The sequence below is a fragment of the Zonotrichia leucophrys genome, chromosome 5 (assembly GCF_028769735.1).
Source record: "Zonotrichia leucophrys gambelii isolate GWCS_2022_RI chromosome 5, RI_Zleu_2.0, whole genome shotgun sequence".
Lineage (NCBI taxonomy): Eukaryota > Metazoa > Chordata > Aves > Passeriformes > Passerellidae > Zonotrichia > Zonotrichia leucophrys.
The window spans coordinates 48,797,148-48,817,405 of NC_088175.1; the positions used below are offsets into that span (position 1 = coordinate 48,797,148).

Below are 20,258 nucleotides of genomic sequence, written 5' to 3' on the forward strand. Positions count from 1 at the left end.
CACCCCGGGGTGACACAGAGGGGCGACACTGGGGGGGCGGACAGTCCCCCAGTGCCCCCCGCCCCTGTCCCCGCTGTGCCCCCCACTGGGGCTGTCCATGGGGACCGTACCCCCAGGGGTCCCCGTCCATGGGGCGCCCCCGTTCCGCCCCCCCCCCCCCCACCCGCCGGTGCCCCCGCCCCGGAGCCGCGCAGGCGCGGGGCGGCCCCGGTCACTTCCTGCCCCGCCCCCGCCGCCGCCGCCGCTCCCGCCGCCCCCGACACCGGCACCGGCCCCGGGCAGCGACCCGCCGGTGAGTGCGGGCACCGGCACCGGGCACCGAGCCCCGTCCGGACCCGCCGGGCGCGGCCCCCCATCCGCCTTCCCGGGAGCCCCATCCCCGTTCCGGCGGGGCCACCCCTGTCCCTGTCCCCATCCCTCTCCCTCTCCCTGTCCCCATTCCTAGCCGGGCCACCCCTTCCCCGTCCATGTCCCCGTGCTTGCCCCTGTCCCCCTGTCCCCATTCCTGTTGCTGTACCTAGCGCGGCCACCACCGGCCCCATTCCTGACCCCGCCCCCGTCCCCATCCTTTTTCCTGTCCCCATCCTTGTCCCTGTCCTCGTCACTATCCCCGCGGCCACCGCCGGCCCCATTCGTGCCCCCCATCCCTATCCTTGTCCCCATCCCTTTCCCTGTCCCTGACCCCATATCCAGCAGGGCCACCTGTCCCGTGATCGGTTGGGCTGTCCCTTCCCTCCTTTCCATCCCCACCTGTGTTTCCAGGAGGACAGCCTTGTCCCTGTCCCCATCCCGAATGGGACACTCAGAGCCCCCATTCCTGGCATGCTTCCCGAATTCCCTTCAGGGAGCTGGCAGCTACAGGGGTGTATCCCCCAGGAGTTGCTGAGCCGCCCTTTACCGGGCTGGAAGACGGTGACAAACCCACTTCAGGGGACACCCTATCCCTGGCGCCCCCTAGCTCCCATTTTGGGGTGCCATCCCAGCGTTCCTGACCGCGGCCGGGGGCTCCCCAGCCATGTCCTTCCGGAAGGTGGTGCGGCAGAGCAAATTCCGGCACGTGTTCGGGCAGCCGGTGAAGACGGACCAGTGCTACGATGACATCCGCGTGTCTCGCGTCACCTGGGACAGCACCTTCTGCGCCGTCAACCCCTCCTTCGTCGCCATCATCGTGGAGGCCAGCGGCGGTGGCGCCTTCCTCGTCCTCCCCCTGCACAAGGTGACAGCAGGGCGGTGACACAGGGAAGGGGGGGTTGTGCCCGTGGGTGACCCCCTCCCCGCTGTCACTCTGTCCCCAGACCGGACGCATTGACAAGTCGTACCCCACGGTGTGCGGCCACACGGGCCCCGTCCTGGACATCGACTGGTGTCCCCACAACGACCACGTCATCGCCAGCGGCTCCGAGGACTGCACCGTCATGGTGAGGGGTGGCCCAGGACCCCGGGGGGTGGCAGGGTCACCCCGCTTCGCTCACCATCCCCTCTGTCCCCTCAGGTGTGGCAGATCCCCGAGAACGGGCTGAGCCAGCCGCTGACGGAGCCGGTGGTGGTGCTGGAGGGCCACTCGAAGCGCGTTGGCATCGTCACCTGGCACCCCACGGCCCGCAACGTCCTGCTCAGCGCGGGTACGGGGGGACACGGCGGGCACGGGGAGGGGGCCACGCGGCCAAGGTGACCCCGGCTGCCATGTCCCCCAGGCTGTGACAACGTGGTGCTGATCTGGAACGTGGGCACGGCCGAGGAGCTGTACCGGCTGGACGGGCTGCACCCCGACCTCATCTACAGCGTCAGCTGGAGCCGCGATGGCTCCCGCTTCTGCACCGCCTGCAAGGACAAGAGCGTCCGTGTCATCGACCCCCGCCGCGGCACCGTGGTGGCCGTGAGTGTCCCCACCCCCCCAGGGGGCCGTGTCACCAGGGCGCTGCCCTGCGCTGGCTCCTGGGGACAATCCCCTGCTCCCTGCCCTTGTCCCTCGACGCGCCCCGTTGTCCCACATTCCGTGGGTGTCCTTGTCCCCTGGTGCTCCCCGGTGTCCCCTGTCCCTGGGTGCCTATCCCTGGGGTGCTGCGGGTGCCGGTGACAGCCGTGCCCCCCAGGAGAAGGAGCGGGCGCACGAGGGGGCCCGTCCCATGCGCGCCATCTTCCTGGCCGACGGCAAGATCTTCACCACCGGCTTCAGCCGCATGAGCGAGCGGCAGCTGGCGCTCTGGGACATGGTGAGTGCCACCCCGGGGCTCCCCAAACCATCCTGGGGCTCCCCACGTGCCTGACACCCCATCCCACCCCAGGAGAACCTGGAGGAGCCCATGGGGCTGCAGGAGCTGGACTCCAGCAACGGGGCTCTGCTGCCCTTCTACGACCCCGACACCAGCGTGGTGTACGTCTGCGGCAAGGTAGGGAGCCCCCACCCCTCTTGGTGGCACCCCCGAGCCAGGGTCCCCCCTAACGGCGTGTCCCCAGGGGGACTCGAGCATCCGCTACTTCGAGATCACGGAGGAGCCGCCCTACATCCACTTCCTCAACACCTTCACCAGCAAGGAGCCCCAGCGCGGAATGGGCTGGATGCCCAAGCGTGGGCTGGACGTCAGCAAGTGTGAGATCGCCAGGTGGGCATGGGGACAAGGGGGACGAGGTGAGGGACCCCCAGAACCCCCCAGAACCTTCCATGACCCCCTCTGCTCCCCTGGCAGGTTCTACAAGCTGCACGAGCGCAAGTGTGAGCCCATCATCATGACCGTGCCAAGGAAGGTGGGTGGGGACGGGGCAATATGGGGTGGGGGGAGTCCCCAGGGGGACTGAGAGGGGTCACCGGGCAGGACACAGGGCAGTGTGGGGTCCTGGACGGGACCTGGTGACTGGGCAAGGGGTCCCTAATCAGTCAGGGTGGGGGTCCCTATGGGGTCTGTGTGTGAGGTCCCTGAGCGGGACATGGGAGCAATGGGGGTCCCCAGTGAGGCCATGTCCCCGTGATGTCTCTCTGGGTGTCCCCCTGAGGATGCCACCCCTCTGACGCTGTTGGGGGCAGTCGGACCTGTTCCAGGACGACCTGTACCCGGACACGGCGGGCCCCGAGGCGGCCATGGAGGCGGAGGAGTGGGTGGCAGGGCGCACGGCGGGGCCCGTGCTGGTGTCCCTGCGCCAGGCCTACGTCCCCAGCAAGCAGCGGGACCTCAAAGTGAACCGGCGGACGCTGCTCCACGACAGCCGCGCCACCACCGCCGGGGCCACCACCGGGGCCACCACGCCACCTGCCACGCCCCCCGCGGCCCCCGCGTCCGCCCGCTTCAGTGCCCCGCCGGTGCTGGGCTCCGGCAGCGCCACGGTAAGGGAACAGGGGGACAGGGGGACAAGCGGGAATGGGACCGAGGGGTGTGGTCGGTGTGGGTGGGTGTGGCATTGGGTGTGACAATGGGTGTGGCTCTGCGGGGCGTGTCCCGTGACGGGGCTGTCCCTCAGGGAGGTCGCCTGGACGAGGTGCTGCAGGAGGTGGCGGCGCTGCGGGCGCTGGTGGCGGAGCAGGGCCAGCGCATCTCCCGCCTGGAGGAGCAGCTCAGCCGCCTGGAGAACGGCCACGTGTAGGGACGCCCTCAGGGACCGCCGCCCCAGGGACCACGCCTGCACCCCAGGGACCCCTCTGAACCATCTCGCCCCCCTGGGGTGCCCCCCTTGCCCCGCTCCGGGCCCTCTTCCCACTGGGGGGCTGACCGCCCCTCTGGCAGCTCCCCGCTTCCCCCCATTGCCTTACTGGGTGCTGCCCCCCCGAATCATGGACCATTCTCCACCCCTGCCCCCGTTCCTCGGGCTGGGGGTTGCTCCTGGGATCAAAGATTACCCCCTGCACGCCCCAATCCCTGTGTGGGGTCTCCCCCGTTTCTGTGGGGCAGGGCATGATCTGCCTTCCTAAACTGTGAGATATCGTCCCCCCTATATTTTGGGGGCTTTTCCTCCCTTCCTCCTCCTCCTCGTGTCTCCCCCCTCTCCATTCCAGTGCAGGGTCAAAATCTATATTTTCACTCCAAATAAAGGATTTATAAGAAAAGTGCTGGGGGTGATTTATAGGAAAAGCAGCAGGGCCACCTGCGGGGTGGCAGAGCGGGGCAGGCAGGAAGGCGCGGCGGTCACGGGTGGGAGCTCCGCGCCTCGGCAGGAAGTTGGGGTGGCACCCGGCAGCATTTTGGGCTGCAGAGGGGGTGAGGGGGTGCAGGCTCGGCCCCCCCCCGCTCGGCACATCCGCTGCACGGGGCAGGAAGTTGGGGGGGGCTCCCCCATCTCGGAGCGCACCGGCGGCATTGGGACCCGCTCTGGCTGCACCCCGCTGATGGTGAGCACCCCAAAAACGGGCAGGGTGGGAGACTGGGGGGGCTGGGAGCCCAGGGGATGTGGGACAGGCTGGGGGAGTCAGGATCAGGGAGCCAGGGTGGCGTTGGGGAGAGTGGGAGGGTAAGGGAAGTCTGGAATGTTTGGGGGGATAAGGGGAGCACAGTGGGGTTGGGGGAAAGGAGGGGGGGTCCGTCAGGGGAGCATGGTGGGCTTGGGAGTGGGTCAGGTATTGGGGGTGGGGTTGGGGGCTGACAAGACTGTGTGTGCTGGCTTTGGGGGGCCCTGGGGCTTTGGCAGGGGGTGCCGTGGGGCTGCAGCCCTGTGGGCAGGGGATTCTCGGGGGGCTGTTCAGCCATGCAGGGTGGCAGGACCCGGGTCCTCTCGCCCAGCACCTTTAGGTGCTGCTGCACCCGCCACCCACGGCTTCCTCCCCGAGGGTCACCTCCCCCTCCCCGGCCCTTGTCCTGTGCCCTGTACCTTGCCCCGGCCCTTCCCTGCGTCCCAGCTCCGGGAAGCCACGTGTGCCTGGCACGCTGTGACCCCGCTGCCCTCCCCGCAGGCCGCCCCGCGATGGCACCCGCTGCTGCTGCCGCTGCTGCTGGCACTGCTGGCGGCGCCGGCGGCGGCCGGGGACCCCGCGGTGGCCCGCAAGGACCGGACGGTGGCCGCGCTGCTGGGGCTGCTGCTGTGCCTGGTGCTGGGGCTGGCGCTGGCCTGGCACCACCTGTGCCGCCTCTCGGCCGGCCGCTACCACCCCCGGCCCCTGGGCCGCCGGGCACTGCAGCTGCTGCAGAGACAGTGGCACCGGCTGCGCTCGCCGGGGGACCCCGGGGACAGCTACGGGGACAGCCACAGCGACGTGGCCGTGCGGGACGAGGATGAGGAGCTGATGCCATGGAGCCTGGAGCGGCGGCCGCAGCAAGAGGAGGAGGAGGAGGAGGAGGATGAGCAGGAGGAGGATGAGCAGGAGGAGGATGAGAAGGAGGAGGATGAGGATGAGGCTGAGGCAGCGCCGGAGGGCGGGCAGAGCCCCCTAAGCGAGGGGCAGGCGGCGGGGGGCAGCGCCGAGGCCCTGCTCAGTGACCTGCACGCCTTCTCGGGGACAGCGGCATGGGGGGACGCACGGCCACACGTCACCGCCTTGTGACATCACCGGCCTGATGTCACCACCCTTTGATGTCATCTCCCTGTAGTGTCACCTCCCTGTAGTGTCACTCCTTGTAATGTCACCTCCCTGTTATATCACCCCCCTGTAGTGTCACTCCCTGTAATGTCATCGCCCTGTAGTGTCACCTCCGTGGAATGTCACCACCCTGTATTGTCACCTCCCTGTAGTGCCACAGCCCTGCCTGCAAAGGGACCCCTTCTCTGTCCCCTGCCAGCCCCCACCCGAGACTCCTGATTGGCTGCAGGGGCCTTGTCCGAATTTGCACTGACCAATAAAAGAGCAGCTCTGGGGACAGAGCAGATCTGGGGCGTGGTTTGCAGAGAAGAGGGTGGAGCCAACAAAAGGGTGTGGCGAGTGGGAGGAGCCTAAAACAGGGCGGGGCAGCACACAGGGGGTGGAGCCCGGACCCTCCCCCGGTGGGCCACTCCCCCAGCCCCCCAGCCCCAGCAGAGGGACCACCACAGCCTCAGCAAGTCCTTTATTGGCACACATCCAGCAGCAGGGCCACGCCCCAGGGGCCACGCCCTAAAGGCCGTGCCCCCAGAGGGGCCACACCCCAAAAGGCCACGCCCACGGGGGCACACCCCTGGGGGGCCACACCCCTGGGGGTTCTCCCCGTGCCCCCAACCCCGGTGGGCAGGGGGCTGTGCCGGAGGGGGGCGAGGCCCCCGGAGCACGAGCAGCACCGTGGGGTTCCCCCCACCCCATGGGGAGCACCAGGCCCCCCCAAAACCCCCCACCCTCCCCACCCCTACCTGGGCACCCGCCCCCGGCCCCCCTTCTGCTTCTTGGCCCCCCCTGAGGGTTTGATGGGCAGGGGGGCCGTGCCCTCGGGTGGGGGCGCCTGGGGGGGCCCCAGCTCCATGGGGTCTCCTGGGGCCACCGGCTTGAACGCCTCGAAAGGGGAGAACTTCACAGGGCTGGGGGGGACACAGGAGGGGGTGATGGGGGGCAGACAGTGCCCATGGAGCTCCTTCCCCACCCCAGGAGGCCCCAACTCCCCCCATACTCCACGGACCTCCCCTCCTCCTTCTTCACCCCCTTGGGGCCCACCCTGATTCCCAAAGCACCCCAAACCCTCACCCCACTGCCCCACAGCCTCTCTGTACCCCAGGATGGGACAGGTTGAGCCCCCCATTGCACCCCCAGCACTGTCCCCTGTCCCCACCTTGGTGCCCACCCTGAGACCTCCATCCCAAAGCACCTCCATCCCAAACCCCCCCACCCCAGGCACCCCTGTGCCCGGTACCTGACGGGGGTGCGGGGGCTGCTGTTGAGGCGGCGCGGGGAGCGCACCTTGGGCTGGAAGGAGAACCCCTCCTTGATGCTCTCCAGCACCGAGGGGGCCACGTAGGTGAAGCCCTGCGGGTTTGGGGGTGTCACGGGGGGGCCTGGCCGTGCCAGGGGTCCCCCCCGGGGCCGTGCCCCCCTACCAGGAAGGCCTGGTTGGCGCTCTCGCTGATGGCAGCGTCGTCGGGGCTGTCCACGGGGGTCTGGCGGGTGAAGCGCGTGTCGAACTGGCTCACATCCTCCTCCGACTGCTGCGGGAACACGGAACAGGCGCCTGCTCCCACGGGGCCCCCCAAAAAACATTCCCAGCCTCCCCCCTTGGCCCCCCATACCAGGCAGGGTTTGAAGGGCGGGTCCAGCCTGCGCGCCAGCAGGTCCTCCCAGTTGATGTGGCGGAAGAAAGGCTGTTTCTGTGGGGTTTGGGGGTGTCAGGCAGCATTCGGGGCGTGTCCCCTGGCACACCCCCATCCCCACCCAGCCCTGTACCTGCACATCAGCTGCATCACCGGGGCCACCCCCAACCCTCTGGCTGGGGTTCCGCTTCAGGAACTGGAAGAGAAACAGGGATAGAGATGGGAATGGCGGGAGGACCTACATAAATAAAAGTGGGGGAGGGAATTTGGGGGGCACCTTCTTGAGGAGGTCACGAGCATCAGGAGTCAGGTAGGGCGGCAGCACCAGCTTCCCCTTGAGGATCTTGTCGATGGTCTTCTTGCGGTTCTCGGCGGTGAACGGCGGCTGTGGGGGCACGGGGGGGCCATGAGGAGCCAGGCGGGCCATGAGGGCTGGGGGTGACCCCGGGATGTCCCCCCAGTCCCCAGGGAGCAGGGAGGGAGCAGCGGTGGCACTTGCCGATCCAGTGAGCATGTCGTACATCAGGGCGCCCAGGCTCCACCAGTCCACTGCCCGGTTGTGCCCGCTCCGCACCAGGATCTCGGGGGCCCTGGGGGTGCAGGGGGGGCCCTGAGCGGATGGGGAGCCAGCACAGACCCCCCCAAATTCCCACCAGTGCTGCATCCACCTCACATGTACTCGATGGTGCCGCAGAAGGTGTGGGTGACGGCCCCGTCGTGGATGGACTCCTTGCACAGCCCGAAGTCCGTCAGCTTGATGTGGCCTGAGGGACACGGGGAGGGTCAGCACTGCCCCCAGTGAACCCCCCAGGCTCCCCAGTTTGCCCCCCAAGCCCACCTTGGCTGTTGAGCATGATATTCTCCGGCTTAAGGTCCCGGTAGATGATCCCGTGGGAATGCAGGTGACCCAGGGCCAGCGTGATCTCGCTCAGGTAGAAGCTGCGGTGGGATTGGGATGCCTGTGAGCCATGTTGGGGTGCCCACCCCTTCCACACCCCCCCCACCACCTCATCCCTACCAGGCAGTGTCCTCCAGGAAGATCCCTTCCCGCTCCAGCTGCATGAAGAGCTCTCCACCTGCGTGAAGAGCCCAAGAGGGACCCTCCTTAGCCATCCCTGGACACTCTTTAATCACCCCTGGGAATATCTGAGTCATCCTGGGACACCCTTAAACCACTCCTGGACACCCTGAGCCATTCCTGGACACCCTTAAACCACTCCTGGACACCATGAGCCACCCCTGGACACCCTCCCTGGACACAGTAGCCACGTTTTAACCAACCCTGGACACGCTTTAACCAACCCTGGACACCCTAAGCCATTCCTGGACACCTTCCCTGGACACTGTTGCCACCCCAGGTCACACTCTAACCATCCCTGCTCCCCCTGAGCCAACCTTGGACACCCTTCCTGGACACTGCAGCCACCTCAGGCCAGGCTTTAACCATCCTTGGACACCCTAAGCCAACCTTGGACACTCTCCCTGGACACTGTAGCCACCCCAGGTCTCACTTTAACCATCCCTGGACCCCCTGAGCCATTCCTAGACACTGTAAGCCCACCAGGTCACATTCTAACCATCCCTGGACACCCTCCCGTGACACTGTAGCCACCCCAAGTCACACTTTAACCATCCCTGGGCCCCCTGAGCCATTCCTGGAAGCCCTTGAGCTCCCCCTGGGACAATCTGCAGCCATCCCTGGAGCAACCCGCGGCTGCCCCGGGCCCGCCCGCACCGCTGAGGCACTCCAGGATGAGGTAGAGCTTGCCGCCCGTCTGGAAGGCGTAGATGAGGTCCACGATGAAGGGGTGCTTGACGGCCTCCAGGATGTTCCTCTCGGCCCGGGTGTGCGCCGTGTCCTTGGCGTTGCAGGCGATCTTGGCCTGGGGGGGAGGCGGTGAGCGGGGGGGGTCCCCGGGGGGGCCGGGGGGGCCGGGGCGCCCCTACCTTCTTCAGGACCTTCATGGCGAAGATCTTGCCCGTGTTGGTGCCCTGCACTTTGCGCACCTGGAACACCTGGAAGGATGGGCGGGGAAGGTTGGGGACGCCGCCAGGGGACACTGCAGCACCCCCAGAGTGTCCCCGGCCCCGCCGTGTCCCCACCTTGCCGTAGCCACCCTTGCCCAGGACGCGGAGCAGCTCGAAGCAGTGCGGGCCGATGTGCTCCGGGCCGTTGTTGACACTGCTCTCGGAAATCTCGATCTCTTCATAGTGTCCCACCGGCCTGGCGGGAGAGGGCGTGAGGGGGACAGCCCCCTGCCTGTCCCCCGCCTGTCCCCTGCCTGTCCCCCGCCTGTGCCCTCCCTGCACACCCCCCGCAGGCTGTCCCCACTTACTCCAGGCCGTTTCCCCGCGGTTCCAGCTCCATCTCCTGCGGGAGGGAATTCGCGGTCAGAGGTGGGCAGGGGACGCATGGCAGGGAGGGGACATATGGCAAGGAGGGGAGACACAGCACAGAGAGGACCCACGGCAGGGAGGACACATGGCAAGGAGGGGACATGGTTACGGCACGGGCAGGACACGGCAGGACGCGGCAGGACACGGCAGGACATGGCAGGACGCGGGCAGGACGCGGCAGCGCGGGGCGAGGCAGCGCCGAGCCGGCCCAGCCGGATGTTTTGGGGCCGAGGCCGGGCCCTGCCCAGCGGGAGCCGCCCGCTGCCCGCCCGGGATCCGCGGCTGCCCCCGGTGCTCCGGCGCCCCGTCCCCGCGGACACCCGGCTGCACCCCTGTCCCGCCACCGCCGGGACCCCCGTCCCTGCCCTGCCGCCGTCTCCCCAAGCCCCTGCCCGCCGTTCCCGGCACCGAGCGGACCCCCTGCACCCCCGACACCCCCGTTCCTGCCGTCCCCACCGCGCCTCGGTGCCGCTGGCCGCCTCCACCGCCCGTCCCGCTGCCGGTGCCCCCCGTCCCCGCGGCGCCCCCCGCCCCAGCCCCGGTGCCGGCGGCAGCCCCGGTGCCCCCCGCGCCCCGCTGCCGGCTCACGGCGCCCAGCTCGGGCTCGTCCCCGTCGCTGCCCTCCTCGGTCTCCAGGTCGATGTCGAACACCCCCGCCATGACGGCGCCGTGCCGGGACCCCCGGGGACCCGCCCCGATGGCCACTCCCCCAACGCGGTCACGCCCCCGCCACGCCCCCCGTGTCACCGCCTTATCGGGACCCCGGGGAACCCGCGCGCTGGCCACGCCCCCGGCCACGCCCCGCCCACGGCCCCGCCCCCCCCGCGTCACAGGGGTGTCCCCAGCCCGGGGGACACGGGGACAGGGGGTCCCGCGGGTGGCGCAGGAACAGCACAGAGACAGCGCGGCCGCTCACAGCCTTTACTGGGGACCCCGGCCCGCCACGCCCCCTGCGCCGCGCTGACGTCAGCGGCGCCGCCGTGACGTCAGAGGAGGGGCAGGAAGAGAGGGGGACACCCCGGTGACCCCACGTGGAGATCCCGGTCGGGGTTTGAGGGGCACGAGTGGGGCTGCGGGGCACCGGGGTGGTTGTGGGGTCACTGGGGTGGGTGTGGGGTCACTGCTGCTGCTGTGGGGGCTGCGTGTTGGTGTAGGGTCTCTGGTGTTGGTGTAGGGTCTCTGGTGTTATTGTAGGGTCTCTGATGTTATTGTAGGGCCAGGGGCACTGCAGGAGCTGGGTGTTATTGTAGGGTCGCTGGTGTTATTGTAGGGTCAGGGGCACTGCAGGGACTGGGGTTTGTTGGAGGGTTTCAGGCACTACAGTGCTGTGTGTTATTGCAGGCTCTCAGGCGCTACAGGGGCTCTGTGTTATTGTAGGATCTCTGGTGTTATTGTAGGGTAGCGAGGGCTGTAGGATGTGGGTGTTATCGTAGGGTCACTGCTGTTATTGTAGGGTCAGGGAACTGCAGGGCTCTGTGTTAGAGTGGGGTGCCTGGTGTTGTTGTTGGATCTCGGGCATTACAGGGGCTGGGTGTTTGTGTGGGGTCACCGGTGTTACTGTAGGGCCTCCCCAGAGACAGCCCTATATGACATAACACAACTTTTCCCAGAGGATTTCTGAGCTGCTCCAGGGAATCCCTGGGTGCCCCTCTGTTGTTGTAGGGTCCCCTGGTGCAGGTCCATCACTGTAGGGTCTCCCCATGCCAGTTTGTTATTGTGGGGTCCCCCTTTCAGTGTATGCTGTTGTGGAGTCTCCCCTAAACTCGGGTTTGTTACTGTGGGTTCTCCCCATTTGTTATTGTGGGGTTTTCCCTTCCCGGGTGTCACTGTGGGGCCTCCCCACCTCAGTCTGTTACTGTGGGGTCTCCCCTTGCTGGTGTGTTATTGTGGGGTCTCCCCACGTTTCTTTGTTATTATGGGATGTCCCAATAATTCGTTGTCATTATGGGGTCTCCCTCCCCATAACAGTTTGTTCCTGTGGGGTGTCCCCATGCCAGCAGGTGCCAACACACCTCACGTGTCACCTGCTGCTCTCATGGGGTGGCCTGGCTGCTTCGGGGGTCCTGGCTGCCCCACCCTGGGGGTGGCACAGGGACAGCAGGGGACAGTGTCCCCCTGTGTGTCCACAGGCATGGGACAGACCCCCAGCTTCAGGGACAGACTGTAGGGACAGGGCAGAAGGGACAGGGAGGGACGTTGGGAAGCGGGGAATGGGGTGCTGGGCAGGGGGATGGGGTGCTGGGGTAATGGAGGCATGCCAGAGGATGGGGTGCTAGGGCAGGGGGGATGGGGTGCCTGGACTGGGAGAGGGGGAATGTTCAGGTGAGGGGTGTCAGTGTGATGAGGAAGTGCCAGGATGGACGAGGATGCCAGGGAATGTGGTGCCAGGACATGGGGGATGCCAGGGATTGGGGTGTCAGAGTAGTGGGGCATGCCAGGAGATGGGGTTTCAGGATGCCAGGGGATGGGGGGCACCAGGAGAGTCGGGGGATGCCAGGGGACGGAGTGCCAGGTTAATGGGAGGATCCCAGTGGATGGGATGTCAGGGTGCCAGGGGATGGGCTGCCAGGGGAGCGAGGGGATGCCAGGGGATGGAGTGCCTGGACAAAAGGGAATGCCAGGCAATGGGGTGGCAGGGCAGGTGCCTGGGATCCAGGGCGGTGCGGGGGTGCCAGGACATGGTGTGCCAGGCCAGGGGTGCCGGGGGGGTGCCGGGGAGGGGCGGCGGGGCGGCGGGAGCGGTGCCGGTGTGCCGGGTGTGCCGGGGCACGCATTCCCCCGCTCTCCCCGCTGCCTGCCCGGCGCTATTTGAAGTGGGACAAGAAATGCTCCACGGGATACCGCGGCGAGTCGATGCCCAACCCCTGGCAGAGCCCCAGCAGGCGCTCGCAGGCCTCGGCCAGCGTGGCCCCGGCGCACGCCACGCTCAGCAGCGGCTCCTCGTACTCGCCGGCGCCCCCGGGCTCCTCGAAGAGCCGGTTGAGGCGGACGAGCCCGCGGCCGTGCAGCTCCCGCAGAGCCTCCATGCCGCCGCCGCCCGCCAGGGTGTCACCGTGCTCCGAGGCCAGGCACATCACCCCGGCCAGGTGCGTGCGGGGCGCGGGCCGGGCGGGCAGCACGGGCGGCACCCCCAGCGCCACCAGCACGGCGGCCAGCAGCAGGTCGGGGCCGTAGACCTCGCGGATCCAGTCCCGCAGGTAGAAGCCCCCCATGCGGGGGTTGATCTCCAGCAGGCGCGGCCCCGCCGGGCCCAGCTTGAGCTCCACGTTGAAGACGCCGTCGCGCAGCCCGCAGGCCCGGCAGCACTGCAGCGCCGCCCGCACCAGCTGCGCCTGCCGGTCGGCGGGCAGGCAGGAGGGCAGGCACGCCGCCGTCTCCAGGAAGGCGGGGACGCGCGTGGGGCCGTTGTCCGACACCCAGGCGCCCAGCAGCCGCCCCTCGAAGACCACCAGGTCCACGTCGTGCTCGGTGCCCGGCACGTACTCCATGAGCAGCATGGCGTTGCCCCAGCCCAGCCCGATGCCCGGGTGGTCGGCGTCGTCGCGCAGGTCCCTCCAGAGGCGGGCGGCGTGAGCGTGGCACTGCCCGGCGTTCTCCACCAGCCGCACGCCCACGCCGCCCGCGCCGAACTCCAGCTTGGCCACGGCGGGGAAGGGCACGGCGCCAGCCGCCCGCTCCACGTCGCCGTGGCTCCGCAGGCGGCGGCAGGGCACGGCGAAGGCGGCGGGCGGCGGGCGGCCGCGGCGGCAGCGCTGCAGGTGCCGGTGCGTGCGGCTCTTCTGCTTGGCCACCCGCACGGCGGCGGGCGCGGGGCCGCGCAGCCCCAGCCCCTGGCACACCAGCGCCGCCAGCACCACGCAGTCGTCCCAGTAGGAGAGGCAGGCGTGGGGCCGCAGCCCCCGGGAGCGCAGCAGCTCCAGCACCCGCTCCGCGTGCTCCTCGTCGCGCCGGTGCTCCCGGCTGTCGTAGGGCAGGAAGGTCTGCACCAGCCCCGCCGCGAAGTGCTCCGGGTCCGACTCCACCAGGTGGATCTGCGGCCGCGGAGAGGCGTCACCGGGGCACGGCCGGCCCCTCACCGGGCTGTGCCATCCCCCGGCACCCCGAGCCCCTCACCCTCAGGCCGTAGTCGCGGGCCGCCTCCCACACGAAGCTCTTGCTGACGCCGCCGGCCCCGATGAGCAGGATGTCCTTGCCCTCGACCAGGTGACGCTGTGCCCGGTGCAGCATGGCCTCGGCCAGCAGCCGCGGCACGTCCCCGCGGGGCTCGCCCACGCCGCGCCCCATGGCCTCGGCCAGCGCGCACGTCTCCAGGCACCGCTGCCCGTTCGTGGCCAGCGCCACCAGCTGCAGCGCCTCATCCACGCACGCCAGCAGGAAATCCACGCCTGGGGACGGTGACAGCGAGCTCAAGCACCGCGGGGTGAGCGCGGGCACCGGCGGCGCCCCCCGCGCCCCGCTCACCCAGGATGTCGGTGCGGGCCCGGTCCCCGCCGCGCTGCCGCGGGCTCAGCTCGGCCTCGCTGGCCAGCAGGGCGGCCGCGGCGGCCTCGGTGGCCTCCCGCAGCCGCGTGGCCAGCGCCTGTCGCTGCCCGGGGGCCGCCACCCCGCACTGCTGCAGGCCGGAGTCCAGGCCCTGCGGCAGCGCCGCGCCGTGGCGCACCGGGCTCTCTGCGCGTCCCACGGCGCAGGCCACCTGTGCGTGGGGACAGGGGGACACCCACGTGTGTGGGGACACCGGCTGCCTCCGGGGTACGGGGACATTGGCTGCTAACCCATAGCCTGGCGATGCAGCTGCTGCCAGGACACAGGGATGTGGGGTGACACATTGACCCAAGGCGTGGATGTGGATGGCCACCAGTCCTGGGCACACCCAGGGCCACCAGGGCACGGGGACACGGACAGGCACACAGGGCATAACACACAGATTACCACAGCCTCCCACCATAGGCTGGGGACATCCGGGGCCACCAGGACGTGGGGAGAGCCATCGTAGGCTGGGGACACACAGAGCCACCACAGGGGGTGTGGGCACAGGCCGTACCTGGCAGAGCTGGGGCCGGTCCCCCCAGGACCTGCAGACGAGGGTGCAGATGCGCAGGGCCATGGGCAGCCGCGGGGCTGGGCTGCCTGGGGGGCAAGGGACAGGGCAGGCACGGCCGCCATGCGGGGACAGGGCCGCCCTGCCCCACCTCCCGCTCCTCCTCCTCCTCCTCCGGGGCCTTTTGGGGCTCCCTGTGGCACCGCGGTGGCCCCGGCCCAGCCCAGCCCCAGGGAGTGAGGGGTGCAGCATGGCCACTGCCATCCCCAGCCCCACGGGACTGCGGGGAGTCAGACGGGGTCACCCCAACACCCTGCCCAGCCCAGGGCACCGTGGGGGTCCAGGGTGACTTTCCCTCCCACCACAGAGGACAATGGGGGTCCAGGGTGACCTTCCCCACCTCTCCCCATGGGTCTGTGGGGGTCCAAGGTGGCAAACTGTCCCCCAACCCTAACCCAGGGGACCAAGGGCGTGACCCTCGTGCCCTCCCCAGGACCCCAGTAATTTGGGCACCCCGATGGCCGCCACCCGCCTGCCCCAGGGCACAGACACGTGGCCGGCACAGCTGCAGGGACCCGCGGGGCCCCGGGGGTCTCTTCCCCCCCCTCCCAGGGTGGTGGGCGCCCGAGGGCGGGGGCCTTACGTGGGGGGGGCACTGGCAGGCGGGCGGTGGGCACCATGGCCTCCAGCAGGACGCTGTCCTCCTCCGTCAGCCCCCGGAGCCGGGCACCCACCGCCTGCGCCACCTCCGCGCCCTCCTCCTTCCTGTGGGTGCTGCGGGCGCCTGTCCCCCGCCACCGCCACCCCGCCGGCCGCACCACCACCTGCGGGCACCTCCGTGTCACCCCCGTGCCACCCTGTGCCACCTGCACCCACCCCGTGCCACCCTGTGCCACCAGCACCCACCCCTGCCACCCCATGTCCCCCAGTGCCACCTGGTCGCCACCCTCACAGCCACCCACCCCGTGCTCCTCGTTGTCCCCCAGTTCCACCCGGCGCCACCAGCGCCGCCCGCCCTGTCGTGCCCACCTGGCCGTACGGCTCCATGGCGGTTCCCCCCAGGAAGGCGCCCACCTCCTCCTGCACCAGGCTCTGCTGGCCCTGCGGGTCCTGCAGCCGCACCAGCCTCACGCCGGGGGCCGCGGGCAGGGCGGGCAGGTCCCCCCTGGTGCCCAGCACGAAGGCCAGCGTGGGGGGCACGGGCAGGTTGGCCCGAGCCGCCAGCACCCAGCGGGCGAGCAGCGCGTCCTCCAGGCGGTGGGCGAGCGGCACCGAGCCCCCCGTGGGGCAGTCCAGGTCACGGGCCAGCTCGCCCACCCAGCCGCCCTCGGGGTCCCCCGGTGCGAAGGTGCCCGTCACGTAGTTGGCACGGCGGGGCGGCACGAAGCTCTCCAGGGCGCTGTGCCCCCCCACCTTGAAGGAGACGCCCCGGGAGAGCAGCAGGGACCAGGCGCCCGGGCACGACTCCGATGGCACCCGGCTGGCCCAGGAGGGGGACAGGCACAGCACCATGGCACCTGCGGGTGGGCACGGCCGTGGGCACGGTGGTGGGCACCCCCTGCCCCAAACTGCCCCCCAAGGGAGTGGTGCTGGGGCTAGGGCACTTGCTGCTGAATTGGTGTATACTGGGATTAACGGGACAAGGGAGACTGCTGCCGCCCTGCTCCCCTGCCTCAGTTTCTCTCACAGTGCGGGTCAGGCAGCACAGGTGGGTGTGGGCACAAGGGGATGGCACCCACCTGGGCAGCGGGTGCCACCCTCCAGCAGGACGGGCAGGAAGGGGATGGGCGAGCCCAGGATGCAAACGGTCATGTCCAGCGGGCCAAATCCTGCCAGGAAGGGAAGGGTTACAGCCTCGGGGTGGGAACCCTGGCGCCACCCTGCCGGTGGCACCCCAGTATGGCTGGGAGCCCCCAAACCCCCTGTGTTCCTAGCCTGGCACCGCATCCTCATTGCCCCCCTTGTCCCTGCCACCCCCGTGTCCCCAGCATGGCACAGAGCCCCCATCACTGTCCCTGCCACCCCCGTGTCCCAGCCTGGCACTGTGCCCGTAACCCTTATCCCTGCCACCCCCGTGTCCCAGCCTGGCACCGAGCCCATAACCCTTATCCCTGCCACCCCCGTGTCCCAGCCTGGCACCGCGCCCCCCCTGTCCCCAACCCGTGCGGGGCTCCGCGGAGCAGTCCAGCGTGGGGGGCAGCCCCTCCTGGCTCAGGGCGCTCTGGAGCCTCTCGTAGGCGTGGGTGGCACCGTCGGGGTCCCCGCTGTCCCCGGGCACTTCGCCATCGGGGGCCTCGTCCTCCAGCCAGCCCGGGCACAGCGCCTCGGGCCCTGCCCACTGCTGCTCCTCGGGGCTGGGCACCCGCTCCGGGCTCGCCTGGGGCATCGAGAGCTGCGGGAGCAGGGACAGGGCTGGCACGGGGCTGGCACGGCGGTAAGGGGGTGCTCTGGGGCTGGCGTGGGGTTAGGGGCTGTCACGGGGCTGTCACGGGTCCGGCACGGAGCTGCCACGGGGACGGAGCCCGGGTGGGCACGGGGGGCTGGCACCGTGGGGGCGCTGGGGGGCTGCGGGCGCCGGGCACGGCGCCACCGCCTCGGGGACAGCGGGGCAGCAGTGCCAGCCGCCGGGGCCGCCAGCTCCGGGACAAAGCGTCCCCTTGTCCCCGCGGGGTCACGCGGCGGGTGGGCACAGCACGCCGCGCTGCCCGCTGCCCCGCGCCAGTGCCCGGCACCGCCGGGACCCCGGGATGGGCACCCACCTCCTCCCGGACCCGCCACCCGGGGCCACTCACCATCCTGGTGGCAGAGGGGCTGCAAGAGAAGGACAGGCAGAGTCAGCGCGGCTCCCCGGGGACATGCCACGGTCCCCAGCCATCCCCGCCCGTGCTGGAGCCACAACCCAGCTCCCGGGGGGGGGACCCGTCCTGCGGCACCCGCCAGAGCCTGGCACGCTCCCTGGGCACACCTCGGTGCTAGCTCCGGTGTCTTCAGGTTGTCCCCTCAGTGCTAGTCCCAGTGTCCCCAGACTGACCCCTCGGTGCCAGCCCCTGTGGCCCCAGCTTGTCCCCTCGTTGGCAGGTCTGGTGGCCCCAGATTGACCCCTTGGTGCCAGTCACGGTGGCCTCAGGTTGTCCCCTCGGTGCCAGCCCCGGTGGCACCTCCGGCTTAGTGTAATCCCGCGCCAGCTCAGCAGAGCCGAGGGCACCTCCCCGTCCCGGGGGTGCCAAGGAGCCCTGGGTGTGCAGACCCGGGGACAGGGGTGTCCCCATCCCCCCGGTGTCCCCGCTCCCAGCAGGTGCCACCCCGGCAGAGCTGGGCACAGAGGGAAACTGAGGCACGGAGCTGAGCGGTGCCCGCTGGCAGCCAGGCTGTCCCCAAGCCCGGCACCCGGTGACAGCGTTGGGGACACACGGCTCGGTGGCGGGGCACGAGGATCCCCCAAAACCCATTCGCGGGGGTCCCTCAAAGCCCGCGCCCGCCCCAGCCGCGGGCCCGCCCTGTCCCCCTCCATCCCGGCTGGGAGGTGCTGCGCTGTCCCCAAGCTGGGACAGCGGTGTCGCCCGGTACCTTGGGATGGGAGCCGTGGCCTGAGAGCGCGCAGGGGACGAGGGCTCGGGGACGCCTGGCACAGGGGACACCGGCCGGTCTGGCCTTTAAACCCCCCCGCGCCACCCCGGGGTGCCAACCCCCGGCCCCGTGCCCCGGATTAGGCGACACAGAGCCCCATTGTCCCCTCTGCCACCTCGCGCCAGGCGCTGGCACCCCTGTCGGTGTCCCTGTCCCCGTCAGCAGCGAGCTGCCTCAGCGGGAGCCGGGGGGTGGCTCGGCCTGGCCGGTCTCTCCTGTCCCCCTGTCCCTCGTCCCCTGCCCGGGCACGCCCCTCGCCCTGCCCCCCTTGCTGTCCCCCTGTCCCCAGCGCGGCGCAGCTGCCAGCACGCACGTCCCCCGGCTTAGTTCCAGCTGCCCGCGGCGTCACTGTCACACTGTCACTGTCACCGTCACCGCCACCGGCAGGCGCGGGGCCACCAGCGCGGCTGGCGCTCCGCAGCGTCCCGCACGCGCTGTCACCCGCTCCCTGTCACCGCGCCACCCCCGCCACCCTCTCATTGTCACCTGGACCGTCACATGCACCCTGTCACCCACCACACGCTGTCGCCGTCACCTGCACCATCACCGGGGTCTTCTCACCCGCACCTGTCACTCACACCCTGTCACCCACACCGCGACACCGCACCGTCACCGGCACCCTCTCACCTGCATCTGTCACCTGCATCTGTCACCCACCTGCATTTGTCACGCACATCACCTACCTGTCACCTGCACCCTGCCACCCGCACCCTGTCACCCGCAGTGCCACCCAGACCCCCAACGTGGACCGTGCCACCGCCCTGTCACCTGCACCCTGTCACCGTGTCATGGACATCATCACCCACCTGTCACCCTCGCTGTCACCTGCACAGTGCCACAGGTGTGCACACACCCCCCGCTCCCATCCCGCTGCTCCCGTGCCCCCGGTACCGGCACCGGCACCTCCAAACCCACCGACACCCCCGCCGCCAGCACCCACCGGCGGTGCCTGTGCCGGTGTCTGTCTGTCGGTGTCTGTCGGTGTCGGTCTCTCCCGGTGTTGTGGCACCTGGCGCGGCTCTCCCCGCTCCGGTCGCGGCGGGGTCGGGCACTGGCGGGGTTTCCCGGTGCCGGTCCCGGTGCTGTCGCAGCCCCAGCACAGCGGCTCTGCCCGCTCCGGTCCCGGCGGTGGCGGCGGCGCCGTGTCCTGTTCGGGCGGGGCGGGGCGGGGCGGGCCCGGGGGCACCGGGGGGACCGAGACACCGGAGGAGGTGGCAGAAGGGAGGGGACAGCGGGGCCGAGGTGGCACCGCCGGGAAACGGGGACAAGGGACTGGGATAGGGAGTGGGACAAGGGACGGGGGCAGGGGACAAGTGACCGGGGGCAGGGCCGGGGCCAGCCCGGGGTCAGTCGAGGACGGGAGTAAAACTGATACCGCCGAGCAGAAATGTCAGGGCAGGCCCCGGGAGCTATTCGCGACCTCCCCGCACGACATGGAATGGGACACAGCGAATGGCATGGCGTGGCACGGCGTGGCACCCAGGGAATGGCACGGCGTGGCACAGCCAGTGGGGACAGGGGACAGCCATAACACCATCCCTGCCTTGCCACCCTCCACGAGCAGTGGCACAAATGTGTCACCCTCCCCCGTGTCCCCAGTGGGAGCCCGCCCTGCGGGGTGTGACCGGGGACCTCGGCGTGGCAACAATCTCCCGGCAACGGCCGGGGCCGCTCCCGACGGTGTCCCCGGAGTCCCCGCGTGGGGACATCTCTGGGCTCTGCCAAGCATCCTGTCCCCTCGTGTCCTCCCGTGTCCCCAGGCTGTCCCTGTGCTCCCAGGACCGGCATGCGGATCCCCGGTTGTCTCTGTGTCCCCTCCTGTCCCCTCGCAGTCCCGGGAGCCGCTGTCTGTGCCGAGGCTGCTCCCCTCCCTCTCCCTCTCCAGCTCTGTGTCCCCAGGCCCATCGTGTCCATGTCCCCCCTGTCCCCCGTGTCCCCTCGCCCGAGCTCTACCCTTTGCCCGGCGTGTCCACTGGCCGGGTTGTTCTCTTCCCCGGAGATGTCCCCCTTCCCGTGATGTCCCCCTTTCCTGGGATGTCCCCTTTCCCGGGAAGTCCTCCGTTCCAGG

At 69.9% G+C, this 20,258-nt stretch overlaps 5 protein-coding genes across 10 annotated transcripts in view; 3 read left to right on the top strand and 2 right to left on the bottom strand.

Moving 5' to 3' along the window:
* The window catches only part of LOC135448707 (coronin-1B-like), a 1,690-nt gene extending 1,142 nt beyond the window's left edge, over positions 1-548 (top strand). The window contains exons 4-5 of the mRNA XM_064714923.1: positions 117-292; positions 522-548. Coding sequence (XP_064570993.1) covers positions 117-292; positions 522-548 — 203 coding nt within the window. The remainder of the gene's footprint in view (positions 1-116; positions 293-521) is intronic.
* On the top strand, positions 213-4,036 carry CORO1B (coronin 1B). Its single transcript, XM_064715394.1, has 11 exons — positions 213-292; positions 1,014-1,216; positions 1,296-1,418; positions 1,493-1,622; positions 1,695-1,876; positions 2,094-2,213; positions 2,286-2,390; positions 2,458-2,603; positions 2,688-2,745; positions 3,023-3,319; positions 3,454-4,036. Exons 2-11 carry the CDS (start codon positions 1,016-1,018, stop codon positions 3,574-3,576), a joined length of 1,485 nt encoding a protein of 494 aa, XP_064571464.1. The 5' UTR covers positions 213-292; positions 1,014-1,015; the 3' UTR covers positions 3,577-4,036.
* Positions 4,037-4,127: 91 nt separating this feature from the next.
* Positions 4,128-5,767, top strand: PTPRCAP (protein tyrosine phosphatase receptor type C associated protein). Its single transcript, XM_064715395.1, has 2 exons — positions 4,128-4,318; positions 4,877-5,767. The coding sequence occupies exons 1-2, from the start codon at positions 4,316-4,318 to the stop codon at positions 5,462-5,464; spliced, it is 591 nt and encodes a 196-aa protein (XP_064571465.1). The 5' UTR covers positions 4,128-4,315; the 3' UTR covers positions 5,465-5,767.
* Positions 5,768-6,219: 452 nt separating this feature from the next.
* RPS6KB2 (ribosomal protein S6 kinase B2) lies at positions 6,220-10,235 on the bottom strand. Of its 2 annotated transcripts, XM_064715397.1 has the most exons (15): positions 10,114-10,235; positions 9,465-9,499; positions 9,232-9,352; positions 9,076-9,144; positions 8,864-9,011; positions 8,147-8,204; positions 7,967-8,067; positions 7,802-7,892; positions 7,628-7,718; positions 7,406-7,513; positions 7,262-7,324; positions 7,108-7,185; positions 6,919-7,026; positions 6,735-6,847; positions 6,220-6,405 (listed from the first exon to the last, which is right to left on the bottom strand). In XM_064715397.1, the coding sequence occupies exons 1-15, from the start codon at positions 10,183-10,185 to the stop codon at positions 6,237-6,239; spliced, it is 1,425 nt and encodes a 474-aa protein (XP_064571467.1). In that variant the 5' UTR covers positions 10,186-10,235; the 3' UTR covers positions 6,220-6,236. The 2 variants fall into 2 exon arrangements, with proteins under 2 accessions (XP_064571467.1, XP_064571466.1); XM_064715396.1 differs by lacking the exon at positions 10,114-10,235 and having other exon boundaries at positions 6,221-6,405; positions 9,465-10,052.
* Positions 10,236-10,432: 197 nt separating this feature from the next.
* On the bottom strand, positions 10,433-19,264 carry CARNS1 (carnosine synthase 1). 5 transcript variants are annotated; one of them, XM_064715401.1, is made up of 10 exons: positions 19,131-19,264; positions 17,356-17,374; positions 16,724-16,955; positions 16,303-16,392; positions 15,593-16,080; positions 15,207-15,387; positions 14,567-14,652; positions 13,987-14,218; positions 13,639-13,910; positions 10,433-13,556 (listed from the first exon to the last, which is right to left on the bottom strand). In XM_064715401.1, exons 2-10 carry the CDS (start codon positions 17,356-17,358, stop codon positions 12,330-12,332), a joined length of 2,811 nt encoding a protein of 936 aa, XP_064571471.1. In that variant the 5' UTR covers positions 17,359-17,374; positions 19,131-19,264; the 3' UTR covers positions 10,433-12,329. The 5 variants fall into 5 exon arrangements, with proteins under 5 accessions (XP_064571471.1, XP_064571469.1, XP_064571470.1 ...); XM_064715399.1 differs by having other exon boundaries at positions 17,323-17,374; XM_064715400.1 differs by lacking the exon at positions 19,131-19,264 and adding an exon at positions 18,131-18,366.
* Between the last annotated feature and the right edge of the window lie 994 nt (positions 19,265-20,258).